This window comes from Misgurnus anguillicaudatus, chromosome 8 (genome assembly GCF_027580225.2).
Source record: "Misgurnus anguillicaudatus chromosome 8, ASM2758022v2, whole genome shotgun sequence".
Taxonomy (NCBI): domain Eukaryota; kingdom Metazoa; phylum Chordata; class Actinopteri; order Cypriniformes; family Cobitidae; genus Misgurnus; species Misgurnus anguillicaudatus.
In genome coordinates, this window is record NC_073344.2 from 21,879,537 (window position 1) to 21,898,059 (window position 18,523).

The window sequence follows — 18,523 nt, forward strand, 5'->3', positions numbered from 1 at the left end:
TCATCTAGTACGCAGTTTTTAACAGTTTGCTTCATGCGCATTTACGTTTGATGCAGTTTAAACCAATAGAGTGCATTAACACTGAGGTGCAGACTACACGTCAGATAACACCATTTGGAAAACATGAGCGCGAGCAGCAGTTCAACTCCTCAACAAAGTGTACGGCCATATGATTTCCGCGATGCGGAAAACACGGACAGAATCGCGAAATGCATACAAATGGAATTAACTGCACAACGCGGAATATCATGAAGCTGGCAGATTTTGGATTCAGTCATTTTAAAAACGCATTATAACTCATTAACCGGCAAATGAAAGGACAGAAATGCGCGAAAACATTTCCCTTTTGTGTAATGTTGGACTTATATACGTCCGTTTCTCGTCATGCATCTCAAACAATGACTAGCGCCTCATCAGACTATAAGCAGGTTTCATTAAAGCCCGAAACACAGCAGACGAAAGATGTACATTATACTTTCTTGCACGCGCACATCTGCACCACTTTGAATATTTACAGGCACGAGGGTTCATGAAGCGCGCACACAGAGAGCAGTCAGCACACGCGTGATCACTAAACTTAAGTTTTCTTTCTTGTCTAAGTGAACATAAACAGCTGGATGTTTATCAGTATATTAAAGCAGAGCAGTTTTAAAGCTGTCTTGTGTCTTAAAGTGACAGTAACCTGGTGCTTTCTGTGTCAGAAATGTTTATTACACACCAAAAATTAAAATCACTCCTTACTTTAAACTGAACAAGCTTCTGCAGCTCCACATTTAAAATCCTACAGTGAGGACTGTGCAGTGTTTTATTTGTATTTTTTGCTTATGTTAAATCATAGATTCTAATAACTAATATATTTACATTTATTACAGATGCCTGAAAAGTAAAACAAGATGAGTATAGTCTTATGATTAAAAGAAAAAACGAAACATTTGCTTGTCAGAAGCATTGTTGTAGTGACAGCCAAAATACATTGGCCTATATGTTATTTTAAATAAAACTTACAATTTAACAAAAATGTATTGAATTTTAATGTTCTTAGATTAAAAAAAAAAAGTTTGTCTGCAGAAGAGAGCAAAGTCCTGCAGACAACTTTGTACAATGTTTAAGAGGTTTTAAATAAACAGTAGAACAGCATCTTTCTTTGGTGCTATTAAAACCACCACAACAAACCTGGATGTAGCTCTTTTATTATATACGAATGAATCGCACTTTAAATCGCGAATCGCAATTTTGATCAGAAAAATCGCAATTAGATTTTTTCTCCAAATCGTGCAGCCCTAAGAGAAAGTGCTGTCTAGTTCAAAAGATCTAAGATCTGCTGTGCTTAACAGCAGACCAAAGCCGTTCTGATCCGACCAACAATCTGACAACTCAGGTGCTTTTCCACATTAAGGTGAGACTAACTACAACCCACTAAATCTACCATTGACATTTACCAGTGATAGTGATCGGGGTACCCAAACTGACCAAAAGACACAAAAATTATGTTGATCACAAGCTGCCCGATCACAATGTTAGTTGAGATTTATTCAGAACTTATAAATGTGACAACAGATTTGCTTTGTACTACTCTCATAAGTGTGGAAATAAAAGAGTGTATTTGAATATGCTGTATGCAAATACAAGGCAAATAATCACACTATTTACAATCTATTGTGGATTGTTGTGCATCAGTACATAACAAAAAATATCTTTAATATGATCTGAAATCTAAAGGGAACTTGTTATAAAATGTAAAGAAATAAATAACAATACTTCCTCTAAAGTTCATCTATAGTGGACCATTTCAGGTCAAGTTGGCTTTCATTGTCGTTTCAACCATGTACAGCTAACACAGTAAGTTTTTAACAAAACAACCGGACATTTAAGCACCAACCAGATTCACTATTCTTGGTAATGAGCTGTTATATATGCAGTACAAATAGAAAATGTATAAACAAAGTAAACTGTTTGGATCCATGATTTATGAGTTGTAATAAATATAATGTTTATATACACATCACTAAACAGTAGGGGTGTGCAAAAAAATCGATTCACATTTGAATCGCGATTCAAGCATTGCCGATTCAGAATCGATTCATAGAATTCCAAAAATCGATTAATATATTTTTTTTGTAACGCTGTGTTACTATTGTCCTGAAATGAGTTTATCTCAGTATTCCCATAGATGGCGCGTCGAAGTCACACTGACGCCTGCACACTCTTGTCACAGTCTTTCCCACGCATTGCTGCTGCAGCGCTGCCCAGGAATATTAACAAGTGCTCAAGTATATCTGGCGTCAAATTTTGTCTTTTTTGTTTTTCCGTGATAATGACACTCTTTAATAATGACATTTTGTGTGCGACAAGATGAGTTCGGTGTGCGTTCACGTGCTCTCTGTTTCTCAATGAATTGGGATGCGACGCGAACAAGCTCATGTCACATTGTATCTTTCATGTTTCTGAACTATAGCAAAGTTTTACCATTAGAGGACTTCACGGAGCACCCGCGGCCCGTATGGTTCCGGGTTTGTATTTGAAATGGTCAGTCGGGTCCGGGTCAGTCATAGTTAAATTACTTCGGGTCCCAAGTTTGATTAATATTGTGTGTGAAACCCGAGTCGATCAGAGAATTGCCGTGAGCGCTATCGCGCTAAAGCTCGCATGCAGTTTCAGCTTGCAGACGGTTTCTATGGGGATAACAACTGGCTCTTGTTTTTTTGTTATTATTATTAATAAACCATATATTTTCTAAAATCTAAAAAGTTTGCACAGAGATAGTAGCAAAATACAATGCTTATGTTAAGCCTATTGCACTGAACGAGCAAAGCTCAAGCTGACTCAAGATTTACAAAACGCAAAGCTGTAATGTAAAGTCCCCTGTCACTGGGACAGCAAGTAGACTTTTGAATCTGAAATAATGAGTGGATTTAGATTTTTTTTTAATCGGCAAAAGAGAAATAGAAAGATAGGCACTTTTCCTGCTTCTGCTCTAATGGAAATAATAACCATTATAACACCAGTCACATTTATAATAGACCTGCACTGTCTATCATTAATATACTATATTATTGTATTTAATAGAGTTTGATAAAAGGGGTCATCTAATTGCTTCATATCAGTTTTTATTTTTGCATAAAGACATAAAGGGCCCTATTTTAACGATCTGAAACGCAAGTCCGAAGCGCAAAGCGCAAGTGACTTTGTGGGCGGATCTTGGGCGCCTTTGCTATTTTCCCGGCGGGAGAAATAAGTCTTGCGCCGGGCGCAAATCAATAAGGGGTTGGACTGAAGTAGGTTCATTATTCATAGGTGTGGTTTGGGCGTAACGTCAAATAAACCAATCAGAACGCTATCCAACATTCCCTTTAAATGCAAGGGCGCAAGTTCCATGGCGGGTTGCTATTATTATGACGCATTTGACAGGCGCACGCCAGAAGCGGTTCACAGCCGAGGAGACCGACGTTCTTGTAAGAGCAGTCAAAGACAGAGAAGTTGTTTTGTATGGGAGAAACCCGCCCAAAGCAGCGTCGGTTAAACAGGCGTGAGAGGAAATAGCCGCAATTGTCTCATCAGCTGCGCCAAGCACTACAATGTCAGGACTCAGGAGACGGGGGGATCCCAAGCTTGCCAGCATAAATCGGGCACGCCGGGCACACAGGAGGACATCGCTGCGTCCACCCTCACCGCTGAAAGGGTTTGGGGGCTTTGAAATCGGACACAAGAAACGCAAGCAAGGTCCAACCCCAAAGTACACTTACAAATCAAGTTCACATACATGAAGGTTTCTTATGAAAACATTTTAATTATTTTTTAGATAAAATAAACGTAATACAGCCACACAACAAACTTATGAAAATATTTTAATCGTTATTTGCATGAGAATTTTTTAACGCAGCCACACAACAAATAAAAACTATCACCACAATTGCTCACCATGATTTCCCTTATCTCATGTATTAATATTTTTTATTGTAACAATTTATGATTTAATGATTTCCCTTATCTTATATTTTTTATTGTAACAATTAATGATTTGCAAAAATAACTGTTGCATCTGTGTAGATTAGATAAGCAATGCGCGTTGTGCACGCTATACATTATGGTCAAGCATGCGCCCTTAAAATAGCATAATGAACCACGCGCAACGCGCCACTGACTAGTTTTTTTTGGTTAGTAGCGCAATTGTTTTTTGAAACTGCAAAATAGCATAAGAGATGGTTTGCGCCGGAGCACGCCTCCTTTTTTGCGCTGAACCGCCCAGGGAGCGCAAGTTCATTCCCTAGTTTGCCGACGTGCGTCTGTGGAGGGAAAAACCCGCTGTGCGCCAGTGCAAAATACGAAATGATACATGCGTCACTGACAAAGTCAATTGCGCTGGGTGCAAGATAGGGCCCAAAGTAATATCAAACTACATTTAATTTGTTGTGTTTCTTTTCTTTAAAATTGTATATGTACTACAATCAGTCACATAGGAAAAAGTAAACTACATTTACATACTGTGAATCGTTTTTTAAAACAGAGAATCGTTTTAAAATCGAAAATCGATTTTGAATCGAATCTTGATCCTAAAAATCGGAATCGAATCGTGAAATTTTCTGAATCGTGCACCCCTACTAAACAGTGTTGCACAAAACACTTTTTGTGTCATCTTCACATTTACTTTGGTTGAAATTTCATTGGAAAATACTATGGAATGTCATTGATTTCTAAACAAACATTGTTCAAATAAGTAAAACTTTAAAGAAATTAAACATTCTCAAAAGATTCTCCAACATAACATAAAAAGTGGGATTATAAACGTAAACGTGACATCATCACTTGGTTTGGTCAATGGCGCACAATGGTAACTTAATCTTGCATTAAGCAACGACACTGATTGGTCAGAGAGAATAGTCACTACCAATGATCGGCGGTGTTACACATCACGTTTTAGAATCGGTACGGCTCAACCAAGGTGGTACTAAAAAAGTACCAGACAGGTACTAGGTACTGTTCACTAGGGCTGCACAATTAATCAAAAAACAATTACATAAATCACACTTTACCATGCAGCTGCTTTACAGAAAGTTATAAAACATTTAAAAACTTCAGTGTAAAGTCTATTTATCGACAATAATAACCACAATTACACTATATCAAGGTGATAAATCAACATTTATGATTTTTGTCATAATCATGCGTTCCTACTGTTCCAAGTGGAAAACCCCCCAAAAGTACTGAGTCCTACTATGCAGTAGAAAAACGCCAAAAAAGCAAGAAAATCTACTCGAGAACAATAATATAGTGATCTGATAACCTTTAACATTAACATTTCTGTCAGCGTGAATGAGAAATTACATCAACCTCAGACAGCGCTACATGCAGGTGCATATCTCCAAATGTCATTTGTAGTATAATTGCCAAAAAACGCATTCCTGTCTATAATTTTCCCAGCTATGTACAGGTTCAAAAGAAAACAATTGAAAACACTGCAGTAAGGGATGTAGGTAAGGTTGTCACAAAATCAGATCTGCCCTCCAGTGAAATGCAATCACAGGTCACAGGAGACGCATGTTAAAGACATGTCTTGGCTAACCATAGAAAGAGATATTAATGCCAAGTATAAACATGGCGGGCATATATAGGCAGAACTATAAGCTACAGCTTCTAGCATTACACACACAGATGGTTCATATTAATTAGACATGCAGCAGTAATGACGCCTAAATGTTAATGTGACTACTAGTTTGCAAATTAAATTTCATCTTACACCAAGTTAATATTGTGCACATGACAACACATAATACATTTAAAGGTTTGCTTTAACCTAAATACAGGACAGGAGACCTTGCAGCAGACAGAGGATTACCCCTAGAGATGCCCAGAGAGTGGGCACCCGACTCAAGCATCATATCAGAAAGGTTGTGTGCAGTTTGCTCCGTGTCCACATACAGACACTGAAAACACATTCACTGAAAATATTCTTTCTTTCTCACTGTCTGGTGGTTTGTAAAAAGCTACTAAACATTTCACTTTCTTATCCTTTAGAAAAAGGACTAGCCTTATCACCAGTGGTGAAGAAAACCACCAATGGTAAAATCACTGTAAAACACAAACCATCATGGCTTATAGCTTTAAGTCAACTCATAAGCCTTAAAATTGGGAATAGAATGTGACTTCCCTTGTTCTAATATTATAAAAGTCTAGACCCGCTGTGCTCCTGTATCCCATTACCTACATAGGTGAACATTAGGGCATTATGACAATTTTTTTCTGACCTGAATGTGGAAATGGACAAAATGGGTATAAATAAACTTTTATGAATATGAAAACAATGCTATTGACAAATGTCAATAGTTTAATTTTGCTCTGTATTTTTGTATCCAACTTACAAATTCAAAAGCAAACATTGAATCTCATTCACTAATAATTGCATAAGTTTTCGTATTTTCACACACATTTGTATCGAAAGCCATTAGGTTCTGAATTTGCATGCTTTTAATTGCCATATTAATGTTAAACGCTGGTTTCATAACGCTGTCACACATTAAAATAATGCCATACGTCGAGTGACGCTAAGTTTACGACGCTAAATTAACAACGTCAAGTTAATGACCCTTAGTTAACGACGACGCAAAGTTAACGACGACGCAAAGTTAACCATGACGCAAAGTTAACCACGACGCAAAGTTAACCACGACGCAAAGTTAACCACGACGCAAAGTTAACCACGACGCAAAGTTAACCACAACGCAAAGTTAACCACGACGCAAAGTTAACCACGACGCAAAGTTAACCACGACGCAAAGTTAACCACGACCCAAAGTTAACCACGACGCAAAGTTAACCACGACGCAAAGTTAACCACGACGCAAAGTTAACCACGACGCAAAGTTAACCACGACGCAAAGTTAACCACGACGCAAAGTTAACCACGACGCAAAGTTAACCACGACGCAAAGTTAACGACGACGCAAAGTTAACGACGACGCAAAGTTTACGACAACGCAAAGTTAACGTCGACGCAAAGTTAATGTCGACGCGAAGGTAGTGGCAACGCAAAGTTAGCACTGACACAAAGTTAACGACAGAACGAAGTAAGCGGCGGAGCTAAGTAAGCAGCACGAAGTAAGCAGCACAAAGTAAGCGGCGCAAAGTAAGCGGCGCAAAGTAAGCGGCGCAAAGTAAGCGGCGCGAAATTAGCGGCGCGAAGTTAATGACGACAGTAAGCCGATCGACTTTTAGTCTGCTCTAAAATCATTGGACTTCCTCTATTAGGCCTCTTTCTGCTGTGAGTGAACAGCAAATGTTGAGGTTATCTGACAGGATCATGCAGGTTGCTTCACATGTTTTGTTTTTCTGTTTTTGAGTGGCTTCCCTCAAGACGACGTCTTCGTTGCCCAATGTGTAGAAGCAAAAAGGAGAAAGGCAACTTTTATTACTAAGGTGGTGGGATTTTTTTTTGTTTCTCCAAACATCCCTGACTCCTTTTTATTTTATTTTACTGTACAAATGGTATCAAAATCTAAAAATTTTATAATTTCACTATGTGATGGGTTTTCCCAGATCACATCACATATTTATTAACGGCAAATTTTGCTTTGCATGTTCGATTTGGGAGGTCTTGCTGTGGGGGACAAAGCCAGAGGTGATGTGTGTCCACCGGACTAACAGGTATTGGTAAAAAAATAAGTATATGCGATGCGATAACGAAGACCTTTAATATAACTTCACCAGAGACACGCATCTTTATCTAAAATTAAACAGATAGCAAGCCTGGATACAGTGATTTACGTTTGGAATTCCCATTACATTTACATTAGGCATCAAGCAGATGCTTTCATAGAGATTTAAAAAGTGATGAAGCAATGCGTGAAGATTTGTAATTATGTGCATCTTCTTTATATTTGTACCCTTATAAGAATGTATAATACACTGTATAAAAGGGTTTTTCCCTCCTAGGACTTTTTATTTTCTCGGCTAAACAACCCGGGGTTTTTGTTTTTTTTAACCCGGGGAGGTAGCCTGCTTGGGCTTAACTTAGCTTCTTCTTCTAGACGTTACATTAGTAATACGCTCGCTCATAATGTCGAGTCATAGCCGCAGCAAATTTGACTGCTTATGCTATTTATTATTATGTTGTGCTATCTGTCGTTTTTCTGTGCTTTTACTGCTTCTATTAACTTTTACTGATTCAATTAAGTATTGTGCAAAGCGCTATATAAATAAAATTGAATTGAAAAAAATTGAATTGTATATAACAGTAAATGTAGATAATGTATAACAGTAAATGTATAACAGTAAATGTAGATCACAATTGTGCTGAGAAGTTTGGCAGTCAGGCAATAATTTAAGGACCTGTAGCTAATATTGTATACATTAATTTTTCACAGTAACATTAGCTCAGTGTAGTAGTTGATACGCGTTAGATATGATATATGAACCAAGGTAATTTTTCATCATTTGTTTTCAGAAATAAACTACTGCAAAATGTTGTTATCGATTCTATGTGGAAGTCTACCGAAAGTTGTGTTTAATCCACAAAAGCCGTTTGTTTATGTTGGTGCTGCTGAAACCGTCTATAACGTACGAGATTATTGCTTAGTCGTTTTTCATACAATTAGAAGAAAGTTTTTGTTGAATCGTGATTTATTAGTGAAAACATCCATACGCACATTTTACTTACAAATTAGTGCTTTGTGACTGAGACCTAATAACATTAAACATACTTGTTTTGTGTCAAACACATATTGTGAGCTTAACTACAAATTATAAAATAAAGCTATAGTGTAATGACTTACTCTATTTTTGCAAAAAAGATGAATGTGTGAAGATACCGAGGTGTGATATATAGAGACATCAAATATATAGAGATGGGGAATCTCACACACAGCATCTAAACAGAAGCACACGTGATATACTCACCTGCTTGTCTTTCTTTTGTATTTTCATTTTTTCTTGAACTGTGTGTCTGCGTCTGCAACAGAGATAAAAGGGTGTCATGCAAAAAGAAAATAATACAACAAAGAACAACTTAAAACAGATAACTTACAAGTTAGGGGATTTCTATATGTCTTCAAGCCATAAAGCTTGATATGCATGCCATATAATAGGATTCAGAATATGAATTGCAAAACACAAAGTAACTTGACATTTAGTTATATGACAGCCTTCAAATCACAGATTACTATTATAGAAGTGGGATATTGGGATAAACTGTGGGAAAGTTAAGCAAATATCCAATTATTATGAGGAAGTGCATACCACAAAGAAAATTGTGAGCATGCATCCAGCAGACGTGTAATTATTAATATTTAATTACAGAGACCCACTAATCAATAAGTAATAAACATATAAATAAAAGTATGCTGGATCAAAACTTATATATGCAGTATTAACTCAAGGTCATTTTAAACTGGTAATAATTTAAACTGAAGCCACCAAGTGACCAGTTCATATATATGCGTTTATTTGTTCCCAAATAAATGATTTGCATAAATAAGTCTATACCCACCTAAACTTCTTTTTCTGTTGCATATTAAACATATTGAGTTAATTTCACAGTGGGCCCCAAGATGCCAACTAACCCATTCTGTGTGGGTTGAGACAGATGTCAATCTACCTATGAAACAATGGTATCTGCATTAAAAAGTTGTCAGAAAACAGTATTATTATTAGATACTTAATCCATAACAATAAATGACTTGCATACAGAACAGTCTATATTCATGTCAATATCACTTTCTGATCATGCATCCTATTTTATTTACCTCTGATCTCTTAAAATATTTCATTAAAATCACCAGAAACATACAGAGTTAAACCCAAACTAGAGCCCAAGGCATCAACTAACCCATTCTATAAGTATAGGCAGGTGTCCGTCTATTTAACTGCTTGTTAATTCATAATAATCCATAAACTTTTTTATCACTTTAGCCGGACTATTTTATTTACCTTTTATCTGTTAACTAGTTTAACTAAATTCATCCAAAACATATGGAGTATATCTCACAGTCGGCCTCAAGGTACCAACTAACCCCTTCTGTGAGTTGAGACAGGTGTCAGTATACTTATGAAACAATTGTGACTGCATTAAAAAGAAAAAGTTGTCATATAATTGCATTATTATCAAATCTATACTAAATTCACACCTATAAATGATTCACAAAGGGGTAACACCACAAAGCAGGAATTTAGGTAAACCACACGAGTTACAAGAGAAGTTACATTGACCCCAGTACTTGAAGCCGGTCATGGGATGCTTTATACCTCAACAGATGCCAAACTTGCCTCACCCCTGACAAAAACACTCTTATAAACACCCCAACATCGAATCCCAAATATATTAGCTTATGTAGGGCGCTAGCCAGTGAGCTAACTGTAATGTCACGGCAACGGCGCGCTATATTTCAGGCGTTTACACACGTGAAGAGCCGCACAAACTCCGCGGAGGGACCGTCAAACGCGACCTCACCTACCTGGACACACCGGCTCTGGACATCAGCTAGCACGAAAGCCTACCCGTTCCCGTCCCTTCGTTTATTTCCAAGGACACTAAACGCCATGACAGTTTAGAAAAATGCATAAAAAATTAGAGGGGGTGGGAGTCGGCGAAGGGAGGAAAAAACTCGTGTGCGATTTCTTTAATCCTAACGCGCGCGAGCGGTTCATTCATGAGGGGATGCGAGAGTTCGCAGCGTCCGTGCACCACACACTGCACGGGGCTCTGCGCGCGACCCCTTAAAAACAAAAAGTTTAAAGATGTGCTTACCTAAAATGGCTACTGCGGCAGCCAAAATACAAACAGCTATTATTTGGTGAAGTTTAGCGCTGGCCGTCCGCGGCGACAGCCTAACTGACGGTTAGGCCCGGATTCTGCCGTTCGCCATTGGCCGCCTCCGAGCGCAGCTGGGTCGCAGGACGTTCCTATTGGTCGGCGGGTTGTCAATCAAATGTCGCTGCGCTAAGCTTGCCTGAGAGACACGTATCGCCAGCGACCATTGTGCACTTTTAGCCCCTTGTGTGGATGTGTGTCTTTTTGTGTATATCGGGAGCTTTTTCTATTGAATCCTTAGCGGATGATCGAAAACAAGTATGCGGCACGCGTTTGCTTGAGTCTGAGGATCTCGCGGAAGGGATTCATGCGCGTCGCGTCCGGAGTGCTAATGCTATGCTGTGGGTTTTATATTTCTTGCATCCACCAATCGTTACGCTTTGTGCTCCATCATTACGACGCCTAAAAGAGAGAAGAAAAACGCAACATTCCACGTCTTTGCTCATGTTTCATATCCCGGATGTGAGAATAACAGGGCTTATAATAAAGCACGTGGGTGAAGCTGCATCTGTCCTTGTGATGTGCTGGTTTTGCCGAAGCTCATTTGAATATTAAAAAGCGTGTTTGACTAGAGAAATGCAGGTTGTGCATCAAACAGTCTGGGTTAGGTCATGCCATGGTGGGATTTTGTGGTACTCCAAGGTACTTCCCAAAATACCATGGTGCTACGATAGTACGTGTCCAAAATACTGGCATTGCTCTGATGCATGTGCAGAATGTTATGGTAGTATTTTGATGCTTTGCTCTAGCCATGATATAGATAGTGTTACCATGGTATTCTTTCAATTACATTGGTATGGTGATATGTAAATACTGTGGTTCAGCAATCTTTTAATACCATAGTAATACCATGTTTATTAGACATGCACCATGATATTACCATTAGTGTGCATTGGGTTACCATTGCAATACCATGATAGTATCATTTACGGTACATATAGTTATCATGTACATTGGTTAAGATTTGTATTTGCACGCTTACAGTAGGTTGTACTTAAATGTATTATTTTATTTGCACACAATAGCAAACAAATGAGCAGTGAATGTTACTTTTGTTTACTGTATACTCTTAAAGTCACCAAAAAAGAAAATTTTGTCATCATTTCCTCACTCGCACGAAGAAAGATATTTTGAGGAATGTTTGCAACCAAACCATTTGTGAGCCCCATTCACTTCCATAGTAGGATAAAATAATACTATGGAAGTGAATGGGGCTCACGAACAGTTACAAACATTCCTCAAAATATTATCCTTTGTGTTGATCAGAACAAAGAAATTTATTCAGGTTTGTAACAACATGAGAGTGAGTAAACGCTGACAGAATTTTCATTTTTGGGTGAACTATCCCTTTAACATCTCTTAACTCTCACCAATGTCTACTTTTTTCACTAGAATCTAATTTTCCAGGAGTCTTAACATGTTATATTTTTATGCAAAGCCTTTTCATAACCTTTTTAGTCTTTTCACTTATGTGCACATTTTATTAAAATGTCTGATGTCCAAAGCATTGTTAGTAGCTGAACTGTGATACATGATAAATCACTTTTGATACAAACAGTATTAATTCCATCTCAAGTCGTCTAAAATTTCCAAAGGAAGAAACTGTGATACAGTAACATTTACCACTTTATTATCACTTTAAAAATAATCAAATTAATTATTTTTCAGCTTATGCAGAACATATTGTGCATCTGCCAAATGCATAAATGTAAATAAATGATTCGATTTTAATTGCCACATTCTTGTAATACAGATGGGAATCAGCTAATGTGTTTTTGGACATGGTACTGTAGAACACTGTTTTAATTTTAAACACGCTGTTAAAATATTATGATCATCATAGCACCATAGTACAGATGATGTAGGGTGCACTCTAAACGAATCGTTTACAGAATAAAAGTTTTTGTTTACATTATATGTGTGTGTGTGTTTGCTGTGTATAATAATTATGTATAAATACACATATATCTTAGAAATATTTACATGTGTATATACATTTTTATATATAATTTATATTATATATAAATACTTAAAAGTGCAGTGTGAACATTTTAAAAGGATCTTTTGACAGCAATGCAATATAATATAACTATGTTACAAGGAAGCCACCAATTTTGTACCATCATGTTTCTACAGTAGCCCTAAATGGCTCTACAGAGCGCATTTGTCATTACGTTTGTCTCAGACGATGACATGTTTGTCCTGTGATGGCTACCGTAGTTTCTCTATGTGCTTCGAAGAGGGAGGAGTGCAATTTGCAACCCTTAGCACTACACTGTAAAAGTGAAATATATCAACATATATTTTATGTTATTTTAACTTAAAAAATTAAGTTAAACAATTTCAACTTGTTTTTATAAGTTATGTCAACTTATCACAGGTAAAATCGTAAAATAGCACGTTGAATTGACTTGCAAAAACAAGCTGTTTTAACTTCATGCTGCATTTTTTACAGTGAGATACCGCTAAAATCTACACTGCACCTTTAATAAGTATATATATAATACACATGATGTAAACAAAAACTTTTATTCTGCAAACTATTAGTTGCTATTGATTTTATATGCAGCCCTATTTTCAACCCAGCATTGGGTCAAATCTAAATAAATAAATGAATAAAGATAAATAAATTAATACTGTACATACAGTAGCTCCCAATATGTAGTTAAAACCTACTGTAAAAACGTAATGCACTTTTTTGCTATATATTTGTTTATTAAGGAATATTTATAAAACATATTTTACATTTACAATTGGTTATTATGCTTTGCAGAAAATTCTTAAAGCAGTGCAATTATTTATTATGTTTTGACAATTATAGAGATAATAATACAAAGTGCTTATAATTATAAACACGATACTAATATACAATCGGAGTGCCATTTGTACAGTAATATGAGGAAAGTAAAAATAATCAGAGGTGGTTGAGGGCCAAAGGGTATTCAAAGAATAATGCTGAAAGGGTTGCTTTTATTCAGTGCTGCTGATGAAAGATGTTCCCCTTGTGTGCGCTTACCTGCATACATCTTACATCCATGATGATGAAGGTTTCTAAGGCACCTGTTCAGTACCAACATATGGTAAACACCTGAAAAAGATTAAGAAAGAGCGATGCAAAACAAATGAGGATGTAAATGTAAATTAATAAAGAAATTACTTTCTATAATCCTGTTTATCCTGTAAATGTCATTTACATGGCTTGAAAACTGCTGTTAATTCATTATTTATGTCAGGTTAGAGCAAGTTAATACATACAGTTTTTTAAATGTTTAATTGTTTTTACAATTTAGCTTGTCCGAACCTAAGGTATATACACTCACCTAAAGGACTATGACGAACACCTGTTCAATTTCTTAGTTACTGGGATTTTCACGCACAACCATTTCTAGGGTTTACAAAGAATGGTGTGAAAAGGGTAAAACATCAGTATGCGGCAGTCTTGTGGGCGAAAATGCCTTGTTGATGCTAGAGGTCAGAGGAGAATGAGCCGACTGATTCAAGCTGATAGAAGAGCAACTTTGACTGAAATAACCACTCGTTACAACCGAGGTATGCAGCAAAGCATTTGTGAAGCCACAACACGCACAACCTTGAGGCGGATGGGCTACAACAGCAGAAGACCCCACCGGGTACCACTTATCTCCAATACAAATAGGAAAAAAGGCTACAATTTGCTCGAGCTCACCAAAATTGGACAGTTGAAGACTGGAAAAATGTTGCCTGGTCTGATGAGTCTCGATTTCTGTTGAGACATTCAGATGGTACAGTCAGACTTTGGCGTAAACAGAATGAAAACATGGATTCATCATGCCTTGTTACCACTATGCAGGCTGGTGGTGGTGGTGTAATGATGTGAAAGGTGTTTTCCTGGCACATTTTAGGCTCCTTAGTGCCAATTGGGCATTGTTTAAATGCCACGGCCTACCTGAGCATTGTTTCTGACCATGTCCATCCCTTTATGACCACCATGTGCCCATCCTCTGATGGCTACTACCAGCAGGATACCATGTCACAAAGCTTGAATCATTTCAAATTGGTTTCTTGAACATGACAATGAGTTCACTGTACTAAAATGGCCCCCGCAGTCACCAGATCTCAACCCAAAAGAGCATCTTTGGGATGTGGTGGAACGAGAGCTTCGTGCCCTGGATGTGCATCCCACAAATCTCCATCAACTGCAAGTTGCTATCCTATCAATATGGGCCAACATTTCTAAAGAATGCTTTCAGCACCTTGTTGAATCAATGCCACATAGAATTAAGGCGAAAGGGGGTCAAACACAGTATTAGTATGGTGTTCCTAATAATCCTTTAGGAACTATGTGCAAATCATAAACTTATACATTGCGTTGGACTTGAAATGATTTGCACATATGTTTAGAAGCAACTAACAACCCTAACAAGCGCCCTCTCATCTCCTACTCTCTCTCCTTCTGTGTCTCCATGTCTCATCCCCATCTATTGGCCGTAAGCCCAGTGCCTTTGGCTTCAGTTTATGAGGTTAATTTATTCAATAACATTCAAACCATAAATACTATTTTTAAGGTATAGCGGAGGATTTTCTCGAATTTGCGCAACACTCTTGATTGGCATATAGGAGGACCAATAGTCTTGATGATCCACCCGGAAATAGAAAATCCTCCGCAATACCTTTAAAACTTTAACACATTCAATTTTACCCTTTGAAAAGAGAACCTGATCATTATCAAAAATATTATTACTATTCAAGGTATGAGTGCAGTATTGATGATATCACAGGTTTGTGTATGCAAAACCAGCAGAGGGCAGAAGTGACATTATTATAAATAGAGGAGACTGAGGTTTGTTTACAAACCCCTAACCTCTCAGGGAAGATACAGACACAGTACCTACATTAGCTAAATACAGAAAGCTATAAGACATTTAAAATGTTTAAATTGATATATTATTGTGGCTCAATTGGTAGGGCATTGCATTAGCAATGCAAAGGTCATGGGTTAAATCATAGAAATTACAGATACTGAAAATGCATAGCTTGAATGTACTGAAAGTTGTTTTGATAAAACCCTCTGCCAAATTTATAAAATGACTGAAAATAAAACAAAGTTTTATGTTACACACAATGCATACTTATTACAATATTGCATTTTAAAGATTGTAGTTTCAACACAAATGTTTGTTTGTCTGTTATCCTTAAGAATCTAGTACACAGACTACATCCAACCTCATCAAAATATCCCCTTTACAGCACTGAAAATATGTGGAAAGTCCTATAGTTTCATTTAACCCCAGGCTATTGGGGGGTTTGTCCAAGTGAGTATTCACTGGATATTTAATGCACTTGTACACTTCATGGAAACCATTCCAAGTTTCTCTGTTCAGTCACGATGCCAAATGTGCAAGACCAGCCAAGAAAGAATGGAAAAATGTTTGAATTTACTGTTTCTTCCCTGGTATGACAAAGCAGAGAAATGACAAGGGATTGTGGGAAAACTGAAAGGAAAAAAATGGGAGGGGAAAAAGAGAGCGAGTCTGTTAAAGCCAAAGCAAAGGAGAGATCATTGTGAGACCGGCTAAAGTAATGCATGAGAAATGAAGCAGTGGCCACACTTAATGCCTTCAGACGCGTTTCATTTTGCCTCCTAAAAGCTGTTTCTCAGAATCAGGTGTCATTTCTGCGCCCTGGAGCCTCATAGTGAGAAACATACGCTATCTGGAGAGAACAGACATCTGTTGCCACACGCGTGCACATGCACAACGCCTCAGAGATGAGCTTTAATGATTCCTCTCTCAGCTGTCAGACATAAAGCCGCTCTGGAATAGAAGAGCTTTGTGTACGGTAAGAGAAAGTCATGCTGTTTTACTTTGTTTTAAAACTACAGACCAAAAAAATGATGTTCTTGCATGTGTTGCATGTACAGCGAGTCTGCTTTTGTTTTCTTTCTTTTTTTAGGAAAGAAACTGAAAGAGTTTAGGGCTATAATCTGATCTCTTAGATGTTAAAATATGTCCAATGCTAAACTAATGCCTAAATTATAAGTGAGGCATTGAAGGTTGAAGATCCAAAAAGTGTAAACATTGTGCCTCACTGCCATTACACTGTTTATTTGAGCATCTTAAACCCATTTACAACAGCAACAATGGCCCGGCCAATGGAATGAGTTTGTGGGCAGGACTATCTGTTTGTCAAACCAATGGAAGACGAAGTTTATAAAAAAATCTAGTTTTGCTTTAAAGTCTGTTGAATGTTTAACATGTACAATGAAGCGGTGTTGTGTTTGTTTTGTGAGCATGTGCATGTCAATGTAGTTGATGACAGCTGAGTTTTCACTTGTTTGTCTTTGTTGGATCAAATCGCACCCATCTGCTCCGTTCAGGCTTTGGCTAAAAGAAAACACTTCTAACCAAAAGTTGGATACTCCTTTCTTAGTCTAAGGTTAATGTTTATTTTTTTCGGCTGCTGGCACGCATTGTTGGAAAAATCGCAATAATATACTGTATCTCTGAGCTAATGAGAGAATGGGATTTATTCAGGTGACTACACAAGTACAGCTGTATTGAATGCATGCATGGGTGCACACATAAATCTTCTGGGTATTTTTATTGTCTTACACATTTCAGTGTAGATCTAATACGAATAAATATAAAATAAATGTCTTGAATTAGTTTAGGAAATATGAGTCTGTTGCATATTGCAAAAATAATTTGGACTCTTCCGCCCATTCGTAAAAACAAACAAAAATTGTGTTTACAGTAACACACATGTCTGTGCTTCCATTGTGAGGCCGATACTGTAAACACATTTTCCATTTGTTTTCACAAACTGAGTAAGAAGTCAACATTGTTTTCTGTAATAATCGTCATCATGCAATATAAGAGCACTATCCACTGCGTGATGACAAATGATGTTTAAGGAATTCTTTGTCATGCGCTAATGCAAACCAGTGGTTGTAGAAAAAACCTCAAACAGGTTTCACTGCCCTCAAAGACAGTGAGTTCAACGTAAGGATCCACACTAAATTTCCCAGCATTCCCTCTTTGGGAATCTGATACTTAATTCCATGTTACACAAGACAGACCCAAAACCATGGGATTATGAATCAAGCAATCCCAATTCTCCCCATCTCCCTCGATCGCTCCTCTCTCTCGTATCTTGCTCTTCATTGGTTTATTTCTATATATGCATTTACAGAAACACCCTTTATAGGAATCTAGATTTTGAACACGGCTCTCTCATGGGAGGATGTTAAAAGAAACAAGACGTTATTAAAATGTTAAAGGATTGTCATGTTATATTAGGAAACCTATCAAAGATTTGAAACGTTTAGTGACTTTGGTTGTGTTACCTGCTGAGAACAGGGATGTAAAGTAAACATGGGCAAGTTTGTAATGGTTCGAAAATAAAAAGCAATATGTTAAGTTATCCCAGAGACATCTTATGGATTAAAGCTATGCAGTTTAGTTCAAAGTAATGATCTGTGATCAAGCTTTACAGTAAATGGGGGATGTACTGTAACTTTAAGATAAATAATACTAAAGTAGCTACTAAAGTACCATATACTGTATACATATAGGAGGCAATTTGCTGGGGGGATTATCCCCCCTCTGGTCCTTATTTCCCGGCCTCTGATGACTTAATTTATCCCTGGTGTGTAAAAAATACTCTTTTTTAAAAAAAAGCAGCCTGTATACATACACTCTAAAAACAAACGGTGCCATATAGCACCAAAAGTGGTTCCTTGCTCGC

The 18,523-nt window shown here is 37.3% G+C and overlaps 1 protein-coding gene across 5 annotated transcripts in view; it reads right to left on the reverse strand.

The window, feature by feature from the left end:
* The window catches only part of chd6 (chromodomain helicase DNA binding protein 6), a 64,517-nt gene extending 53,203 nt beyond the window's left edge, over positions 1-11,314 (reverse strand). Inside the window, exons 1-3 of one of the 5 annotated variants that reach the window (XM_073870472.1) lie at positions 10,736-11,314; positions 9,479-9,586; positions 8,890-8,941 (exon numbers count right to left, since the gene is read on the reverse strand). In XM_073870472.1, coding sequence (XP_073726573.1) covers positions 8,890-8,941; positions 9,479-9,510 — 84 coding nt within the window. In that variant the 5' untranslated portion in view covers positions 9,511-9,586; positions 10,736-11,314. Of the gene's footprint in view, positions 1-8,889; positions 8,942-9,478; positions 9,587-10,438; positions 10,673-10,735 lie in introns of those variants that run through there. The other 4 variants (XM_073870474.1, XM_073870471.1, XM_073870475.1 and 1 more) reach the window with 4 other exon arrangements.
* Positions 11,315-18,523: the final 7,209 nt, after the last annotated feature.